Source organism: Chionomys nivalis, chromosome 10, assembly GCF_950005125.1.
Source record: "Chionomys nivalis chromosome 10, mChiNiv1.1, whole genome shotgun sequence".
In the NCBI taxonomy this organism is placed as follows: Eukaryota; Metazoa; Chordata; class Mammalia; order Rodentia; family Cricetidae; genus Chionomys; species Chionomys nivalis.
In genome coordinates this window covers 83,623,340-83,643,871 of record NC_080095.1, presented here as the reverse complement: position 1 = coordinate 83,643,871, position 20,532 = coordinate 83,623,340, and the positions used below count along the sequence as shown (strand labels likewise).

Below are 20,532 nucleotides of genomic sequence, written 5' to 3'. Positions count from 1 at the left end.
CACATGGCAGCTCACATCTGTCTGTAACCCTAGTTCCAGAGGATCCAATACCTTCACACAGATATACATGCAGGCCAAACACCAATGCACATAAAAGATAAATAAATATTTTTCTTAGGAAAGAAGATATACCTTCTGCTGTCTTCATTGTTCACTAAGCTCAAGGAGTTTTCATCATTGTAGGCTGACAGATATAAAACTCTAAGTTATGGGAACTAAGAGAGAACTTCTTCCTAGGAATTCACACAAACAAAATCTCAGAGTTACTGTACCTGGAAAACATGAGTTTCACAACCATCCCTGAACCAATCCCTGGAAGAATGGAGAGGGTAATGACTAAACACTATTGTAACATTTGGGCTGAAACGAAGAGGACTAACTTCAAGGCAATCTAAGAGAAGTTACCAGAGGAAGAGAGACTTTATCTAAAAAAAACACAAGCACACATGACCACTTCTTTATTTTTTGTTGTTTTTTTTTTTTTTTTTTTTTTTTGATTTTTCAAAACAGGGTTTCTCCGTAGCTTTTTTTTTTGGTTCCAGTCCTGGAACTAGCTCCTGTAGACCAGGCTGGCCTCGAACTCACAGAGATCCGCCTGCCTCTGCCTCCCGAGTGCTGGGATTAAAGGCGTGCGCCACCACCGCCCGGCGACCACTTCTATTATAAAGTTTGAGGCGCTACGTGCCAATGACTCCTGTCTACACTTTCTGTATGTTGGAGGATGACAGTAATGTCCCTTTGTGATCTCTAAACAGTGAAAGAAAGGCTATTCAATTTATTTATTCATCCAACAAATGATATTCAATATCTATAATATTCTAGAAACCTTTCCTTGATGGGAATACAATGTTGAACAAAATAGAGACTCTGCCTTCAAAGAGTTCCTAGAGACAAGGTCATTTTGTAAAAACAGTGGAGTAATGATTTGCATGGTATAATGGGGACATAGTAGTCACTGTTCTGTTGCTGTGATAAAACACCATTACCAAGGCAACCTACAGAAGAAAGGGTTTATTTTGGCTTAGGATTCCAGAGGAATAAGAGTCTGTCATGATGCGAGAGTATGTAGCAAATATAGACAACGCGTTAGGAGCAGGAAGCTAAAAGATCTCACCTTCATAACCAATCAGAAAGCAGAGAGAGGGAACTGGAAATGGGCTATGAAATCTCTAGTGACATATTTCCTCCAGCAAGGCCATACTTCCTAAACCTCTCCAAACTCTGCTATCAACTGGGGACCAAATATCCAAATACTTAAGCCTATGGAAGACATTCTCATTCAAAACACCTCAAGGGGTAGACACAAAGAAGGGGTATGCACAAAAGGATCTGTAACATCTGACTGTTGCCTCCCAAACCTGTAACATGTTTAGAAACCAAGAAACTTGTAAGAACTACAATATGCAAGAAGAATTGGTTTGTATATGAAATTTTGTATTCCTGAAATTAACTAAGTCAAGCGGTGTTGGTTATTTCTCTCCTTAACCAAAGAAGTGTGATTGTTCATATTTTTTCTCAAAGCAGACACAAAAGACCTAAGAACTTTTGTGTGTGTGAAAGAGACATCAATTCTGAATCTCTAGAAATACAGTCCAATCTAATTTTAAAAGCAGTAAAAAAAAAAATCTAATTTTTTTCTGGAGAACAAGCTTATGTAAATAGTTAGGTTTTCTGATCTAAAGATCAAAGTCTTGAAGGCAAAGTCCTTGATGCCTCACTGTTAATCAGAATGTAAGATGAAACACATACTTGGCATTTAAATATTGTGAGATGAAGATGACCTTGAAAATGATTCTTGGTGGAAGTTTTTCAAGTGGAAATAATAAATGCCTCCAGGAGATAACTGTCCTATATTCTTGGAGACAAATAGCCAATAATTTGCAACCCCACCTGCCATTTCAAATCAGAGAGCTCTCCAGGGAGGGGGGCAGGTGAGTGTGAGTGAATGTGTTGCCATCTAGAATAAAGTCCGGAGCAGGCATACTAACAAGTCCACTCCTCCTGAAATCAAGAAAGTTGTATAAAATATAATGAGCTGCAAGAATTTGTTCATGTGTAAAATTTGGAAATATTCATTACACAAATTCAAGTGGGCAGTGATATTTTCTGCCTAGAAACAAATTCATAGTAGGAAACTAGAAGGTAGACATATATAAATTAAGGAAGTTTTAAAAACAGACTATTCTTCATTTTGATTTAAAAAAAAAACTGTATACTGAGCATCTGTGATGGGCCTGATGGTATGCTAGACAGTGTGTGTGTCGGGGGCTGTTTTACTTGTCCTTGCCTCATTGTCTCCCGGGAGAGATAAGCACATAAGCACATAGTTACAGCATTGTATCACATATGCTGTATCAGACATAGTGCTGGAAGAGGAAACGGGTGTGTAAAAAGCTCTGTGGAAATGCAGCAAAGTCATTACAGAGGTCCCCTGAATCGAGTCATCAAGATATGCTCTACAGCTTTTGAAGAAGAGAATAATATGAGCAAGGCTGTACCTCTGAAGACTCCTGTGAGTACTGGGAGGAGCTGACTGGAGAGGATCTGGAAATAAGAACAGCACCAAGGGAAACATGGCAGCTAACAGCTAGAAAATCATAGCAGGACCTCACAATTGGGCCAAAGGAGAGGGTGAGTGAAGGAGATGTATCCATGACTTAAAGCTGGGCTGGCTTCGTTAACATGTGATTTATACAGTTACATTCAGGAGAGTCCTGTGCTCTGCTGTCACTGTCATTATTAGTAATAAAGGAATTACAAGTTGGTGCCCTGCTGGTCATGCCTGGGCTTCTGTCTAGAGGTAAGGGGTGAACCACATAGCACAGATGATCCAAATGAGGAATAACTTATCTTGTTTTCGAAGGGTGGGTGGAGAGATGAGCTCAGTTTTGCACTTATATTTCTATTTGCCAGTAAAGTGGAACAACTTTGTGGCCTGTTAGAAACTAGGTGCAAATTCTGAACCAGATACTGGGGACAGATGTAAATTCGGGAAGAGGGGGATGAGGTGGAGTCCCTGGATATGGATGAACGTGTGTGGAGGAAAGAAATGATGAAGATACAACCTTTAGGAGCATTGATGGTTAAGGGGTCAGAGACGGCCAAGAGAAATGGAAAAGTGTCAAATCCAGTAAGAAACATTCAGATTGTGTACTAGAGTTAGGATCAGTGAGCTTGAGACTTAACGAGAGACTGTCTCAATAAACATGGAGAACAACTGAGAAAGAAATCAGACCTCAACAGCTGTCCCCCATGCTGTACATGCACCACAGGCAAGCGAGGTGGTCAGAAGAGCAGTCTTTTGAAGAGTGCTGAAGGCGGGACTAATCCTTTGGAAATGCTTTGCACACTAACCAGGGGCAGGTGACCAAGAGGACTTGTCTGCTACTGCAGGAAAGACCAGTCTCAGAAAAGAGGAGCGGAATGGGATGGCAGTTGTAAATGGGGTAGATGAAAAGCTAATATAAACCTTTGGTCCAGGGCCCTGTAAGTTGATCAAGGAGAAAAGAGGTTTGCACTACTTTTCTGTTAATGTCTATAGATCTCCTTTCAATAGTACGGTACACTCTCGGTACCCTGCAGGCTGTGTGTGCAGCCAGCCCTAGAGGATCTCAAGCATTGGAGAGGTTGGGGAAACTGCAGCTGGGTAAGTGCTAATTTGGTGAATAATTAATGCACATTTCTAAACTTGAAAAACGGCTTATTCTATGGTCTAATAATTATAAACTTCCCCAGGCCCAATCTAATTGCAGCTAAGCTAAAAACTGACCAGTCAGCCACTTAATCCCTTCTTGAGATGGCTGGAAAACAATCAAGTCTGCCTGGCCTAACAACTGACTTATGCTCCCCTCATTCCAGGAACATTTATCCAGGGCAGGACTAAAGACAATTTTAAGGCAACTGAATTGGGATCTTAGGAAAATTTGGAAAACCTCTTCCCCAATCTTTTTTCTTTCAAATCCTCAGTAATGTGAACCTTCTGTTTACCCTCCACTTAACCATACAGTGCTATGAGACCTTTCCTGAGAGCCCTCCTGGCAACTCGCCTTTTCCAAACGGTGAAGTTACTAGCAGGATTCTGTTTTGTAGTATGGGAGAAGGGCGTCTCATCAAAAACCTCCAGCTTCCTGACTGTATCAACCTTTCTATCCTGAGGTGGGAAAAGGAAATCAAGAACGTACCTGGGTTCAGGTAAGATGCGGGCTATTAACCTTGTGTATATTTGAACAGACAGATAATTTAGAGCCAGGACTCCCTGGGTAACAAAGATTGTAGGTATGTCCTGAATAAATTCGTACGCAAAAAATGAGCAGCTAATGATGTCCTTCCTATGAAATATGAAGACACCACACATGTAGCACCCACGCAAAGCTCTAGCTATTTCATCCTGAGATATCGGGTAATGATGCTCATGGGAGTTCAAGTTCCTAAAAACCAGGCAGGCAGACCCTCTTTCTAAAGGCTTAACCCAACTCACATTCCTCCCAGAGTTAGGTGCAAGAGTTCTTAGCCTTGGGCTCACTTAGTGACTCACTTCTTACAAATGTAAATGTAGGAGTCCGCGGTAGGTCCCACCGGCCCCCTTTGCTTACGGACCTGAACACCTACTTCTAGAACCAGCCCCAACGCATCCCTCCCGAACGCGCACTGCTGGGGAAGCGCGCCCAGGAGTGGACCCGCCAGCCCCGCAGGGAACTGGAAGCACCGAAGCCCTACTGCGACCGCAGACGCTGCCTTAAAACAAAAGAGGCGCCTAGGGAGGTGGGACCCGGACCTCAGCCCCCACCCCTTTACTCCCCCCCCCCCCGCCTACTTGCTGCCTCCCGCTCCTCCGCCCCCCCAACCCACCCCCGCTCTCTGTGTGCGCATGAGCAGAGGCGCCTCCCTCGGTTCCTCCCAAGACGAAACTTTGTAATTCCCTTCTTTGGGCCGGTGGGCGGCCAGGAGCCGCTAGAGCACTCGCCCCGCTGGTCGAGGAGAACAAAGTAGCTGAACGACTTGACCCCTTCCTGGGCCCAGCACCCCGCTTCCGTGGGAGCTGCAGAAAATGGACGAACCCCTCTCCTCTCTCTCAACATTTGCCTTTCTCCCCCTCTACCTCTCCAGAAAGGAAGACACGAAAAAAAGGCAGGCAGCTTCCCTACCGCGTCCTCCCTCTCCGGCTGTGTCCCCTCGGCTGCAGGGACTGGACATGGGGCTGCTCCAGGTGTTCGCCTTCGGTGTTCTAGGTAACACAGGAGAAGGGCTTGTGGGGGCGGGGAGGGCCGGTGTGCTCGGGCATTAGGGAAGAAACCTCCAAACCGGTTTGCTCCTGCTTTGAAGGGGATCGGGAGAGAGGGACTGGTTGGAAATGACGCCCCTGGGATCAATCGCCACAGCTCTCGCCGCGGTGGTGGTCGAGGACGCGCACGCGGAGGTCCGCGGACCCGCATCTCCGGGTTCTGCTCCTAGAGACCGCGGTCCTGCGGACTTCCGAGGCAATCACTCCGGGGCTTTGCACCCTCTACCAGTTCGTGCTGTTTCCCCACCGCCGAAGGCTGGCTCCTTGGCTTGGCTGAGGATCCTCGAGAAACCCATTACGCACAAAAGTGTCAGAACCCAGAACAGGCTTCGTCTTGGAAACAGTTTGGGGGCCATGTGGCTTCAATTAACTATCGCTGCTTGTCTCGGGGTGGCACCATGAAGAGCTGGGCCGGGTGCCTTGCTGGAATGGCGAAACGTTGAAGCCACTACCGAACTAGAGAGACACCAACAGCCTCTAAGCTCAGGGAATCGGCTTCTATGGCAAACGCTGTGCCTCAGCCGGGCGCGATCGCCGGTGACCCTGGCGCGTGCATGAGTACTTGTTCTTGTGTCCCCACGCCCACAGATCTCCCACACTGACACCGAGGATGCGGGCACTGCCATGTGCACTCGAGTTCTCACAAGCGGGGGTGCAACGCTTGGCGGGGTCAGTCTCACGGCGCCCTGGCCCAAGCACGTCGAAGTGACCGGTTCACAATGTCCACCTTTAGCGGAGGGGGCTGCTTGGCTGGGGCAGATCAGAGTAGACAAAAGAGTCGGGTGGATTTCCTAGGTGATGCACTCAGCTGACTGCTGGTCAAACCTAATGACGTGTCTGGTTTTCTTTTCTCGTCCTTCTCTACTTGTCCCGACCTTCCTGGTCTCTCCTGCGCTCATTTCTCTTGTGTTTTTCTATGTATTCTCTTTTCTTTTGAATCCTCTCTCTCTCCCTGCTGTTTTTCTTTTGCTTTGGCTTGTTCCTTGCTTTCTTTCTCCTTCTCCCTATTATAGCCCTGTGGGGTACCCGAGTGTGTGCTCAGGAACCAGAGTTCAGTTACGGCTGTGCAGAAGGCAGCTGCTACCCTGCCACTGGCGACCTTCTCATCGGCCGAGCTCAAAAGCTCACAGTGACCTCGACATGCGGACTGCACAAACCAGAGCCCTACTGTATTGTCAGCCACCTGCAGGTAAGGCGGGTCTGACTGTGGACTGAATCTCCCCCTGGCCGACCAAAGAGGCATGCCCAGGAGACTTCACATCCTGCTGTCAATTCAGATAGGAATTCAGCCAGCAGAGGAGCCCTGGGCTTATGCTGGTAGCTCACCCAGTCTTCCCATTCTCAGTTTGCAAAGTCGAATCCGCCAAACATTTCCTGCCACCACCACCATCAATCAGTAGGGGAAGCCCCGGCTGCAGAGAAACTTAGCCTCTGTGCCCTGTAGAGTTCTGCCTGTTTGATGTTGTAGTTGTTGCTGCTGTTTTTTCAATCCTTTTGAAAGTGTGTTGAAGATGAGTCAATCATCATCTTTGTGGACTGATCATTGGTGTTGGGTTTTCCATCTTTCACTTGAGTATAAGGATGTTCCAAACTGAAGCCTTGTGAGGTGATTCAGTCGGGATCAGACACACTTCCTTACTGAAAAATGCCCCTGTTTGTCATGGCATCGTGATGGTGAAAGACCAATATGAAATTTCTGGGTGGGACATGCTTCTAAATGTGGACTCAGGTTTAGATTTCAGAAACCATACTTATGTAAGAGCTAATATAAAAGAAAGAACATCATAAAATATCTTGAAACAGAATCTTTTTGCTTATTCTTTCCCCCAACCCCCAACCCTGGGAAAAATTAAAACAGAGACTGGAAATGGAATGGAACTTCTGACAGTAACAGAAGGTTATGGAGTGACTGTGGTTCATCAGGACAGTGTCCTGGGATTGCTTAGCACATTTAGTGACGTGGGGTAACAATGTGGCAAAGTGGATTCCACTCATTCGCTTCTAGGTTTATACAGAGCTGTCTAGACTGCTTCCTCCTGATTAGAAGAGAGGCTATAATTAAACTATTTTTTTTAAGTTCTGGTAATTGTTCTTCAGTACTAGTTTCCTTGACTACAAGTTAATGAAGGCAATTAATGTTAGCTTTTCTAATAATAGCATTTCAATTTCACCTAAGCTGTCTTGCTAACATTTACTTCAGAGGTCAGGGTGCTTTGTCAATGGATCACCACATTTTGAAATCAGTTTGGACTACAGTGAAAAGTGCACTTAAAAGCAAGTAGAGCCAGGCTCCCTGGTTTGTATGATTAGCTGTGACAATGTAGAGTGCTTGTCACAGATATCAAGGTCTTCTCTCTTTCTGAAATGACTGGGTATAAAATGAAAGCAGGGAACTGTAGTTCCTGATCCCTTTGCATCCCTCCCCTGATCGTTCCAGGGTTCCTATCCCCCCCCCCACAATCTTCAAATCATTTTTGACAAGAAGTTAATTAAATAAATACAATTGTAAAGATATAGTCTGTCTTGACTTTATATCATCCTTGACCAAATTCTGTTTTATATATATATATATATTAACCTGTAAATATTTCAGCCTTAACATAATTTTTACATGTAAAAATAATCTGTATTCCAGAAAAGAAAGGCACTGAGCCAAGCTCCATATGGGAAAGGAATCTTTAAACTGTTCTGTTTCTGGTTCACCACAATGTATTGTGGAGAGTAGAGACCTGGTGCCAGGGTAGCTGTGTTTATGTTGATCCCAGCACAGACCTTCCTCCTTAGGATCTCTTCCCTTACTCTGAGCAGCTTTGTGTTAGCCTGCTCACCACCAACCTCAGATGAAGTAGAAACTAAGAATCTGCCATCTGGACCCCAAGGACTCGATACTTTTGCCTCATATATGGTCTGTGCTTCATTTATGTTTTGGAAAATTAGGCCAACTGAATTGGTTTTTGTTCTCTTTTCCCCCCAGTTTTCAGTTTGCATCATGTCAGCAAAAACTCTCTAATACCTGTTCTTACTACTGAGTAAGCTATTTACTGAGATTAAGATTTAAGCCTAGAAATTTAAGTTTGATTAAATTGGTAGCTTATGGAAACAATGCCCCCTATTTTACTCCTGATCTTAAGTTTGCAAGAAAAGAGGAGATAATTTTTCAGAGCATTTCAGACAATTTAATAAGTTTAAAAGTGAAAAATAGGACATACATTGCATAATTTTTCCACATCACCTTTCTTGAAGGTGGTTAGTCATTTGTTTTTGTTTTTGTTTTTTTGTATTGTGTACTTAATGATTTTTTTAATGAAATTGTTTCATAGACTCATGAAAATGTTGTGTTTTTAGGAGGACAAGAAATGCTTCATATGTGATTCCCGAGATCCTTATCATGAGACCCTTAATCCTGACAGCCATCTCATTGAAAATGTGGTCACCACATTTGCTCCAAACCGCCTTAAGATTTGGTGGCAATCTGAAAATGGTATGTGATTGGTGTGAGAACAAGTTCCATGGAGTGTGACTGACTGTTAACTGGGAAGCAGGTTCCCATGGGTATTTGTGACAGATTGTAGTCTTGGCCCTGTGATTAGAGCCACTGGCAGAATACTGTTTGGAGCATTCAACTTGCTTGGTCAAATCTGACCCTCCTTCCTGAAGTTTGTGTCTTGTCAGAAGTAGTGTTTGATGTTAGACCAAAGGAGTGTTCATAAGCCTCACCCTAAGGGGGCTTCTGGGGAGTGGGTGTGTGCTAAGGGGAGTCAGGAGAGAGCAAAGGAAAACTGCATACTCAGGCCTTATACAGAACACAACAGTTTTTGTTACCAGCCCCCAAGAAAAGGCAAACGCATGACCCCTCCCCCACCTTCTAGCTACAGAAGATTCATGAAACAAATGATCATCCCATAAAATAAGCAATGTGATATGATTGTACAGCTTGTCAACGTGCCTCTTTGCTAGCAGTGATGGGAATTCAGCCTTTTTTTCTTCTTTTTTGGTCATTTGGCTTAATCAATCAATCTGTTAATGTTGTTATAAAACCAAATTTAGGGAATACAGAAAGAGTTGCTATATTGGCTAGTTAACCATGTAATACTAGATCTTAGATGTGTGTTTTCAACAACCTTGTTGCTTTATATGAAGCACAGGATGGCTCCTACTTCAGTCTTCAAGTTACTGGGATTACAGGTGTGTGCTGCTGTGCACGCTTGAGTTCATTATTTTTTTTTTTTTAATTATGGAAGAAGCCCTTGCAGAAGTGAACCTAAGCTTGGTTGTAAACAATGTGGAAACAACTAGATCTTCGCTACAGATCCTATCTCAGGAGTTCTAAGGGGCCTGCAGGCGCCAGTCGTTCATCTCATTATGAGGAATTCTTTTATGGCTGTCAGTAATTGGCTATGAATTGTGTGTTTTCTAGAATGACTTGATTTCTAGGGAAGGTTGCATGTTCATTGGTCATGAATCCTATTGGTTCCAAACTTGCTTGAGAGAGATGAACCCTCAGGAAAGCATATAGATTACTCTTTAGAATGGATTGTTTTTACAAGGAAATACACTGGTTGGTAGTCCAGTGTGAAAAAAGATTCTATCAATGAGTCCCAGAGGACTGCATAAACAGCATAAACCTTCTTATGAGCAGGGTCTGGGAGCTCTTCCTGACTACCCACATTCTGCAGTGACCCTGCAGTGAAGTGGAAACTGGGAGACAAGGATGGCCCCATTTTAGTTAAGAAATGGTAAAATAGTTTTAAATGTAATTAGAGGTTTTTCTTTATGATGTCAGGAGTTCATTCATTTCAATAGCTTTGAGGGGAACAAAAGATCCCAGATGCCAGAAAGATTTTGCAAACAGTGAGGCCTGAGCTCTGTCACAGAGGGTAGATAAGATTAGACAGATGGGGCTTGGCGCCCAGAAATCGCTGATTGTCCCTGTACCTTGTCATCTCTGTTGTCTGATAGTTCACAATTGAAGACTCTCTGTGATTGTGACTTTATCTCCTTTCTGTGTGTTCTCAGGTGCTGAGTGGTCAGAGGGTGAGGTTGAATCTAAGTGCTCAGATTCAGGGACTGGCGGGAGATGACTGGGACTTTTCTCACTCTTCATAGGGATATGTTCTTGAATCTAGTAAATTAGATACACCATAAAATAATTGTGTTCTCTGCAGATTTTTTCTTCCCATGTTAAGAGAAAGAAGAGCAGAGCAGACCATCCTGCTTTATCAGGCTGTGACTCTAAATGGAATGTGCTTTAGGGACACACATTGCTGAGACAGTCCCTTTGTTACAGGAATGGTGCTAGTCTTGCTTTGTGCTTTACATTATCTCAAAAGCCTAGAAAAGCAGAAATGTATAGTTACTTAGCTAATGTTTCACTCAGAAAGAAATGCTTAGAGTGGTTTTGTACGATAGTTCTTTTTAGTAAATTAGATAAGGCTCATGGCTATGATTATGGTGTTTTTCTTTAACATTCCAACTAACTCACATCCGTTCCAGTGACCACTTTTCCCCCTCGGTCGACTTGGCCGTTTTCCAGCAGGCGTGTTTATTTCAAAAGGTCCTACTGACTTCCTGAAAATATACCAGCTGTAACATGATTCATTCTGACACATTCCCATCTTCCTGCATTCAAGACTTATTTGCTTGGGAAGATGAATCCTAAAGGCATCTTCTTACAGGGACAACTGAACAGTCCTCTTAACCCCGGGGGCATCTTAGAGGTCCTTAGGGCCTTGGGGGAGGTGCTTTTTATCCCTGGAATTCCAGTGACTTTGTGTGTGTGTGTGTGTGTGTGTGTGTGTGTGTGTGTGTGTGTTCAAGTGGGTCTCTCACCCTCAGGGCATCATGCACTGTGCAAAGGCTTGTTTGTTCAGGCTTTCCCCCTGAAATGGGAAGAAGTTTTGTTTGTTTGGGGACAGGTTTATTTTCCTGGCTTGTTCTCTGCCTCCTCGGTAAAGAAAATGTTTTTCAAATGTAGAAGTGTTGCTCCTATCAAGGATGTGTTTCCCTGAGTTGACATGTACTACCACACATGATACTCACCTGCTTTCTTTCCCATCATTTAGGGGGAAAAAAGGAATATTTGTGTTCCTACTGTACTTCTACAAACTGATCCCCTACTGTGCACTAGATGTGTGCCCCCTCCCCCATTTGGCTTAGAGGATTGGGGCAGTGGTTATGGCCACTAAGCAGACAGCACTGTGAGATCTGCCAGATGTCTTGCGGCAATGAGTAAATTCAGTAAGCTGAACTCTGGAATAATATATGGAAAACTAAAGAATCATTCTGGCTCATGCCTCACCTCTAAAATAAGTACAAAGGGCCCCCGTTAATAGCTTCAACTCCAGCTTTAAGACACAAGAGGGATTTGTATGAGGGGCTTACAGGCCATTTAGGAAGAAAGTCAGCTCTTCACAGACATTCCCCATTAGTCTCACCATCTCCTTTATTGCTTTAAAAATCTATAGGTGTGGAGAATGTAACTATCCAACTGGATCTGGAAGCAGAATTCCATTTCACTCATCTCATAATGACTTTTAAGGTAAGGAATCCCTCCCTTTCTCAAGAGCACTGTGATTTCTACATTCAGAAAAAAACAATGTTTATTATGTGTTGGCATAATTGGGAACTTAAATGGTACTGTTGTCATGTATTGGGATAATTGAGGGGCTTTCAAACAGGGACATGGATAACTGCTCTTCCCGCGTTCTATTTTCATGTCAATAATTTCTCTAACCCAAGGTAATTCATCTATAAACTTTTAATTAGAGATCTCTTTATTTCTCCCATAGAGAAAAATAGTGTTTGGCTCCCTCCCAAATCTCATTTGCATAGTATATATCTGATCCTTCAGGTTTATATTTTAAATGATGAATTTGGTACCGCAAAAGAAAGTGTGTTATCGTAGGTTCCAAGATTTTGCAAAAGTGTGGGAAGAGTTTCTCAGTCCCTAAAAAAAATGCATACCTTCTTAAATGCAGATTTTTTCTCTCCATTTTTCTTTTCAAGATGTAAAATGACTCTAGGACTAGGGAGTGTCTCTGTACAAAGTGCCTTTGTTTCTTAAGCAGCTGCCTGGAAATGACAGACTTCACTTGGCTTAGAGTACATGTCAGTACACACAAAACTCATAATTTACTTACTCTCTCTAGATTAAAATCACTTTTGAATAGTTTCAGTTGGAGTTGGGGACCTTACTGGCATCTTCTCAGGTTAGGAAAAGGGGTTGGGGATCGATTTACCTCATTGACAAGGAGGCACAGAAGTTTTATTTCTGTCTGACCCTCAAGCCTGAGAAGCCGAGGAGCAAGGGCAGGCATGGGAATCAGAATGGAGTAGGAGGGCGTCAAACTCCACGGTTCCCAGTCTGTGCACCTCACTCCTTTGTTGTCCCCCAAATTAGCCACAGTGACAACTACTGAGGCAGGAATGTTAATAGTGACATCTAATACTGAAAGTGACTGGATAAGGGCTATCACTAACTTATCAGGGACTCCTTGCCATAATTTTTTTGCTTTCATTAACCACACTCAACCTTAGTGGTTAAATTCAAGCTCAGCCCCACATGAGGATGTCATCTTCATGTTATGAGACTCTTTAAAATATTTGTGATATTCTTTATTGATGTCTGTGGCCCTATCTTACTTTGGAGAAAGCATCTGCCTCACATACACAGATGGCTGAGTTCTTTTACATTCAGAGTCCTTTGAATGTATATTCTGTGGTTGAATTCAAGGGGGCCAGAGATGAAATTCTGTTCTATACCTAAAGGCTAGGTATAGTGCTAAAGGTTAGGCTGAGGAGCCAGTGCCAAATGAACTGTGGGTACATGGTACCAACTTCAGCACACTGGAGGAGTTTCATCCTTCAGGTTCCAAGCTTCTGTGAGAAAGCAGAACCTCTGGGGTACGGCAGACCTGGCAATTTGTGTTCTGCCCTTTCCTGGCACATGTGGCCAGAGCTGTGACTTCTTCACTGTAAAATGGGAAGGAAAATGCCTGTATCAAAAGGTTGTCTGGGAACAGGGGCAAGCTTTCTTGACACCTTTTGTAAATGGTGATATTAATGTTAGCTTGTGTTGTGACAGAACTTTTCCTGGGCAGACAAAATGTGCTCTTCTACTCAGCCCAGATAGGGAACCCATGACAGATCAAAGTTCAGATGCCACCTAAGTCCAACTCAGTGAACCAGTGAATTTTATTGGAGTTACTTACAGGAATATGTGTTGAGGGTTACTTTGGAGTAGAAATGACTCAAGGAGAGCTGCATCACCAAGGACTGCAGCATGGATGGCAGCTCACAAAAGCTGGGAACCTGCAGCACGCTGCTCAGCTTGCAGGCAACTCAACATGTTGGCGAGTCCTTTCTAAGTATCTCAATTGGTCTAAACCTCTTCTAGGCAGCTCAGCTGATTTCTGCTTGTCTCATAGCTGGTCTTGTCTGAGAGTTTTCTTTGCAGCTTGACTTCTTCCCTCCAAAAGGGACTCTTAGCTTTTATTGGGGCCTAGAGACTCTGGTCAGTTTCAGGGACATCCTGAAGCTATTTTGAGTTGTTTATCTTCCTGCTAATAGAGCTTCCTGCAGGATGGATGTTTTTATCTTAGAGGAAACTATTACACAACAACCTGGCATAAGGAAAAATCTTCAGGGATGAGAAGGATTTCAGAGGGAAGAGACAGAAAAACTGCTCTTTGTGGATGAGTCTGAGAGCAGTGTACCTTTGTATGATCATTGGGCAGACTTACTCACTAGTACTTGCACTTACATGCTTCAAGCTCAGGGTGACGAGGGAAGTAAGAATGGAGAAGCAGGTCTAAGGAGCCTGACTCTTTGCTGAGGAATGTAAACTGTATAGGAAGTAGGGAACCACTGACCCAGAGGTCAGAGAAAAAGCTCACCAAGGAAATCAGGCATATTGACACAAACCCAGCACTCTTAACAGTTGGATCTCTGTGGGTTCTAGGCCTGTCTGAGCTATATAGAAAGTTCCAGGCTAGCCTAGGCTACATAGTCAGACCTTGTCTTTTAAAATAGTTTTGGATTATAGAGCATTTTAAATTCCAGAAGCTCACTTTTTCTTAAACACTTTTGAAATTTACTTGCTTCTACACTCTGCCACCCTTGCTGCTTTGGGAACAACTGTAGAGAGGAGGATCCTCTGCTTCCTGAGACGTCACTTGGATGCTTGAGAATCAAAGGTTGACCTTGAAGTTGAGAAGGATTGGAGGCAGGACAGGGGAAGGAAAGGGCTGTGTCCAAAATAGCCTAGAAGTACAAGTCCTTAGGAAGATGCGAGTCCCTAAAAGCATTGTAAATGGAAAAGAAGAGGAAGCAGGACAGAGATGAAAAACTATGTTTATTCTCCAACAGGCTGGCTCGGGATGGATGGTTGCTAGATGGACTGGGTTTTCTTAGACTAGAAAAACTCACTCGTGTGTTGTATACCCAGTGTTTTTGTTATAGACAGATGTTTCCAGTCCTTTCTGTTTATTATGCGTTCAGCAGCCCCTGTGTAGCAATAAGGGGCCTGAGAAGCTTGATGACTAAGCAGAGTGGGGGGAAGGTTTCCATCCTTTAGTTGAAGTGAGCTGTTCCGGTTCCCGCAGCTTCATAACTCCACAGGAAATTGGATGACTGGTCAATGTCACTTGGGATTTAGGAGTTTTCAGAAGTGAGAGAGAAGGTAGCATAGTTGGGACTGGCTTCTGTGTGTTTCTTCCCTGCTGCCTTTTGATAACGAGACATCAGACCAGGTGTGCCCCTTCCAAGCCTGCTCTCGTCGTCCCAGCCTGATCTCATGGGATTGGCTGTGCCTGCGTCATACCAGGTTCAGATAATCAAAGGTGCTTCTTATTCCCTTTTCAAATATTCTTAGTGTGCAATTCTCTTCAGTTTGATAAAGCATTGTTTTCTTCTATGCCTGGATACATAGAAAAGTAACTTTATCTGTCAATCAGATTAGATTATTAAGGAAGGTAGAAGGTAGGTTAGTGAATTTTTGTTAATTTGCAAGATCGGCACTCTGCAAAGGATTCGATCAAATGATGATCTTATTTTACTTCTTTTACTTTGCTTCTTTTCCCACGTGATGATTTTAATTCAGAAATTCATCTTTATTTAAGTTTTGTTTCCTAGGTTGACGAAGTTTTCCTTTGATATTTTTCCCCCAATGGTAATCTGACTTCCCCTTTGTAAAATGCACACAGCATGCTCATGGGTCTAGGCATCTGGCTGTGCACATAGCATGTTCATGGGTGTAAGCATCTGGCTGTGCACACAGCATGCTCATGGGTGTGAGGCATCTGCCTGTGCCTATTTTAGAGTTCTATCTGCTTTCTCTCCTATTTCCACTTGAACTCTTTCCTCACATCCTCCTGAAATCTTCAACCTGTTCTGAGTATTTGGTTTTTTTCCTATTCCTTGGCACCTGCTTTTCACCCGTGAGCACACAGAGCTCCTATGCTCAGCTTCTTAGGCACCTTTCTAGAGTACCTACCTGTTTTCCCTTACTATCCATTCGCTTTGTTGGAGAGATTTGAGTATTAAGTGAGTGCAGTAACTTCCAAATTCTATTTGCAAAACTGAGCACCACGCCCAAGTATCTGGCCCCAAAGGAGCGTTCATATCATTTTCAACGCAGCCACCCATGCCTTGGGGCCTTGTGTTTCTTTCCTGTCTTCTTTTTCACTACAGTCTAATTGACCAAATATAATTCGATACATTATACTGTCATTAGTTATACAGAATAGCTGACTTTATATCTCTCTGTCCATGTTATAACTGTGGAGTTAACAACCTTCACCTTTCTTTGGTTTCTCTGCTTCTTGTCATCTTCCATGTTTAATGACAATGCTATCAGAGTTGTTTTTCTAAGTATAATTTTCATTTATTGAAGAGATCCAACCCTTGAGATCCCAATTTGACATTATCTTTTCTGTGAAATGGTCTCTAATTTTTCTATTATTTAAAAATGTTTCCTTTTGTGGTAAAGTATGCATTACAGATTTCCCCATTTTTACGTGTATAACTCAATGATGTTAGACATATTCAAGATATCATACTGTTGTTAATTTCCAGGACTTTGTCGTCACCCCAGATAAGGCCTCTAACTAGTCACTGAGCACTAATCCCTCATTGTCCTACTCCTCTTTTCATGACCCCGTTTCTGCCTCCATTTATTATCCTAGGTATTTCACATAAATGGAATCATAATATTTGAGATTTTGCATAGCTTATTTCACTTAGCATAGTGCCTTCAAGGTCCATCTGTGTTACAGCAAGTATGGCGTTCCCCTCCTTTTGCAGCTGAATTATATTCTATTGAGTTATCACATTTTGTTCTTCCTTTACCAGTTTCTAGGCACTTGGGATATTGCCACTCTGGCTATTGTGAATAATTCTGCTTGTTTTCTTGACTGTACTGTGGTGTTTGACATTGCATTATGATATTTTGTGGTCATATGTATTCCTTATTAGACTATGCAGCATATGGATGGCATTCATTACATCTATTAAATGATTAAATGGAGAAGTGAAAGAGCAAGCATTCAAATTCAGTTCTGTCATGGGAACAGTGGCTAAATATACCAAAATATGCTAGCTACAAAGGCCTGTTTATAATCAGCTTCCAAAGAGAAGCAGCTTGTTGATCTACTAGGGTGGGAGAAGTGTTTCCTTGCAAGAACACCCTCCACAGAATAGCGTGTAGTGTTCAAAAGTGAGCTAAGTCTGATATACCAACCACACGAAGTTGGGCTTTTGGCACACAATGCGTGACGTTTTTGAAAAGGACAGATCAGCAATCAAAAGCACCAAACGAGACTTTTCTCCTGCTTTTCAGACATTCCGTCCAGCTGCTATGCTGATAGAGCGGTCTTCTGACTTTGGGAAGACTTGGGGTGTGTACAGATACTTCGCCTATGACTGTGAGAGCTCATTCCCAGGCATTTCGACTGGCCCCATGAAGAAAGTGGATGACATCATCTGTGACTCTCGATATTCTGATATTGAGCCCTCAACAGAAGGAGAGGTTTGTATGTCTCTTTGTTTTAATTCTACTTGCTAGTCTACTTTTTGATCATTGCAAAAATACTAACCCTCTTATCTATTTTTAGGTGATATTTCGTGCTTTAGACCCTGCTTTTAAGATAGAAGATCCTTATAGCCCAAGGATACAGAGTAAGCTTGTTTTCAAATAAATGCTTAGGTGGGAAACAATCGTCATGGAACACATATCTTCCTGTCCAGTGCCCTGCTACCAATATACTGATGCCCAGTCCTAAATTCACCTACATTTTCTTCCTTTTTTATAGTCTTCAGAAGCTCTTCAAATAAACAGTAATCAGTCTTCACTGATAGGGAACACATTTTGATTATGTCAGCAGAATACTGACCATGCCACCTTATACTTTCTGTTGCTCAGCATATTAGAGTAGAAATTGAGTTGCTATAGTAAACATCCCTCAAATACAGTTGCTCAAATAAAACAGGTGTTTCTTTTGTAAGTATGAAACTAGCGGGAGTGATTTTACATTTTAATTTTATGTGTATGGACGTTTTGCCTGCATGTATGTGCACCATGTTCATTCCTGGTGCTCTAGGAGACCAAAAGAGGATGTCAGATCCCCTGGAAGTAGGCCAGAGTTACAGACAATTGTGAGCCAACCATACTTGCTGGAAATCAAGTCCAAGTCCTCTGAAAGAGTAGCCAGTGTTTTTAACCACTGAGCAATCTCTCTAGTACTGGAGGGATTCTCTAAGAAATACAGCTCAGTTGCCACAATTAGTTTTACTATATAAAATGCAAGATGATATCCAGTTAAATTTAAGTGACTGATAAATAACAAGTTCTTTTTCAAGATCACATGTAACATTTGTAGTTGGTACAAATGTGTCCCATCCAATATTAATGGTTAACATAATTTGCATCACTTGCTGTTGGGGACCTACTTAAACTATAAATGCATTTTTATTATCCATTCAAATTTAACTGAGTATCCTTTATTATTTGCTAAATCTGGTAATCATAGCTATAAGACTATCTCTCTCCCTAGGATTATCCACACCAGCAGAATTAGAACACTATCACTGTTTCCTCATTCTAGAAGTCAAGTACAAAGATAAGACATGGATGTTGTGCATATCACATTTGCTCATTGCTATAATTACTCTTATAGCTAGAGCACAAAAGATACTAGGAAATATGTCTGCCTATGTGGCCTGTGCTCTGCTAAAACTCTTGGCAAGGGCTCTTATCCATAAGCAATAGGAAGTAAGAACACTGAGAAATATCAGAAATGCCAGTCATGGCCAGTATATGTAGTAAGGTGAGGATTGTATAGCCTTTTGATAGATGAATGACCCAAGTGCAGAGTTGGATAACAAGCATAAGGTGATGGGGCAGTGAAATGGCAGGTAAATTTTGAGTTCATATGATACAATTCTTAGTTCAGAGCTCTTGCACTGTTTAACAGTTGTTTATATCACAGGACTGCAATTGATGTTCAATAATTAAACTCATCGGCTTCCATACCATTTTATCATATTGTAGCAACATGATCTGGTAACATACTTAAAACTTTACCTTTCCCATCTTTGAGTGGAAATAGAAATACCAACCTGAGCCGGGCAGTGGTGGCGCACGCCTTTAATCCCAGCACTCGGGAGGCAGAGGCAGGCGGATCTCTGTGAGTTCGAGGCCAGCCTGGTCTAGAAGAGCTAGTTCCAGGACAGGAACCAAAAAGCTACAGAGAAACCCTGTCTCGAAAATAGAAAGAAAGAAAGAAAGAAAGAAAGAAAGAAAGAAAGAAAGAAAGAAAGAAAGAAAGACCAACCTGAGGGTTGTTGGAGAGAAAATGAGTCGTATATAAGTGACCAGCCCAGAGCCAGAGAGGAAGAAAGTTTTCAGATGATTGAAGCTGTGGTTGGTACTGATGTTAACCTTATTGCCAGCAACAGCAGTTTGCCTTGCATAGAGCTCATTCCTGTCAGAGTAAAAGAGGGAGATACCCTCCTCCCTTATTCTGCCTTGCTATGAGGTTACAATCAGTCAAGTAACTGTTCTTGTTGGTCTTTGCCCCTGTGCACAACCCTATTTATAACCAAGGTTTCATGGACTTCCAAGCTTGCAACATGAGAATAGAGTAGAAGATATCCAGGGGATGTTGACAGAAAAGTATGCTTTCCAACTTAACTTAATTTGACATGTGTCCCAGACTGTTTTGGGTCTGTAGTTTACTCATTCATTCTATTGTAAAACAAGTATTTAATGACATGTCCATGCAATCTCTGAGCAAGTCATGAGGCTATTGTTATAGGTCTCAACATCTGGTCATGACAAACAGCTCTGGAGTCCCTAGAAATACTTATGTTCTGCTTTGCAGGTTACGTGTATGGGACTTGAAGAATGTATTAAATTTATGACTCAGTTCTCTTGCCTACACTTGTTGTTCAGTGGCATCTGGACCTATTTCTAGGAAGTACCTTCCATGTTAACTGTTTGTGCCTTTGATTTACTTAGTAATCAAGGGAACAGAATTTCTTTCTATCATTGAGACCTTGAAGACTCCCTTCAAAGCGATGTTCCTCTTAGAAATGCAGGCAGCTCGAGGCTCTGTTCCTTCATATGGCAGGAGAGAGTGGGGGGCTGTTTGCTCTTCTGAAGGATTCTATGAAGTTCAAGGGTTTCTAAATAGTCCAGCTGCCCTTCATGTTTGTTTTCCGGCCTCTTGTCAATAGTGCTCACTGTGTGCATTAGCATTTTGCAGATGTTGCCATTCAGCATAAGATTGTGAGTTCTCTGTTTTGTATTTAATTTTTACAAAGAGCCTAAGTTTAATGCATGGACTTTCTCTTTCCAGCCTCAGCTATTTCTGTCTTCATTGTAAGCTATGCATGTGTTATAACCATTTAAAATTGCATTTGGTCTCTTTGGCTATTCAGGAAAACCACTTGAGTAACAGGTTGACTGGCCCTTGGTCTATCTAGTCATATAGAATGTCACTGACAGCCCAGCTTCTGGAATAAGCTTAGGCTTATAAACCCAGGAAGAAAGAGGAAAGATAAAAGAAGACAAGTTGATTTATAAGAAACTTTTGTGTAGGAAAAACAATTTGCCTGACCACCTAGAACTAAACCCCTTTGTCCTCATGTCACAATACTGAATTTAAAAAATATAAAAATGTTTTTTAAAAAAATGTAGACTACAATGTTGCTTAAAACTTGATTGAAAGAGGTCGTGAATTTGTGAGGGAGTT

The 20,532-nt window shown here is 42.5% G+C and overlaps 1 protein-coding gene across 1 annotated transcript in view; it reads left to right on the top strand.

The window, feature by feature from the left end:
* The first annotated feature begins 4,889 nt into the window (after positions 1-4,889).
* The window catches only part of Lamb1 (laminin subunit beta 1), a 65,765-nt gene continuing 50,122 nt past the window's right edge, over positions 4,890-20,532 (top strand). Inside the window, exons 1-6 of the mRNA XM_057782877.1 lie at positions 4,890-5,228; positions 6,295-6,470; positions 8,627-8,762; positions 11,746-11,819; positions 17,118-17,306; positions 17,392-17,455. Coding sequence (XP_057638860.1) covers positions 5,048-5,228; positions 6,295-6,470; positions 8,627-8,762; positions 11,746-11,819; positions 17,118-17,306; positions 17,392-17,455 — 820 coding nt within the window. The 5' untranslated portion in view covers positions 4,890-5,047. The remainder of the gene's footprint in view (positions 5,229-6,294; positions 6,471-8,626; positions 8,763-11,745; positions 11,820-17,117; positions 17,307-17,391; positions 17,456-20,532) is intronic.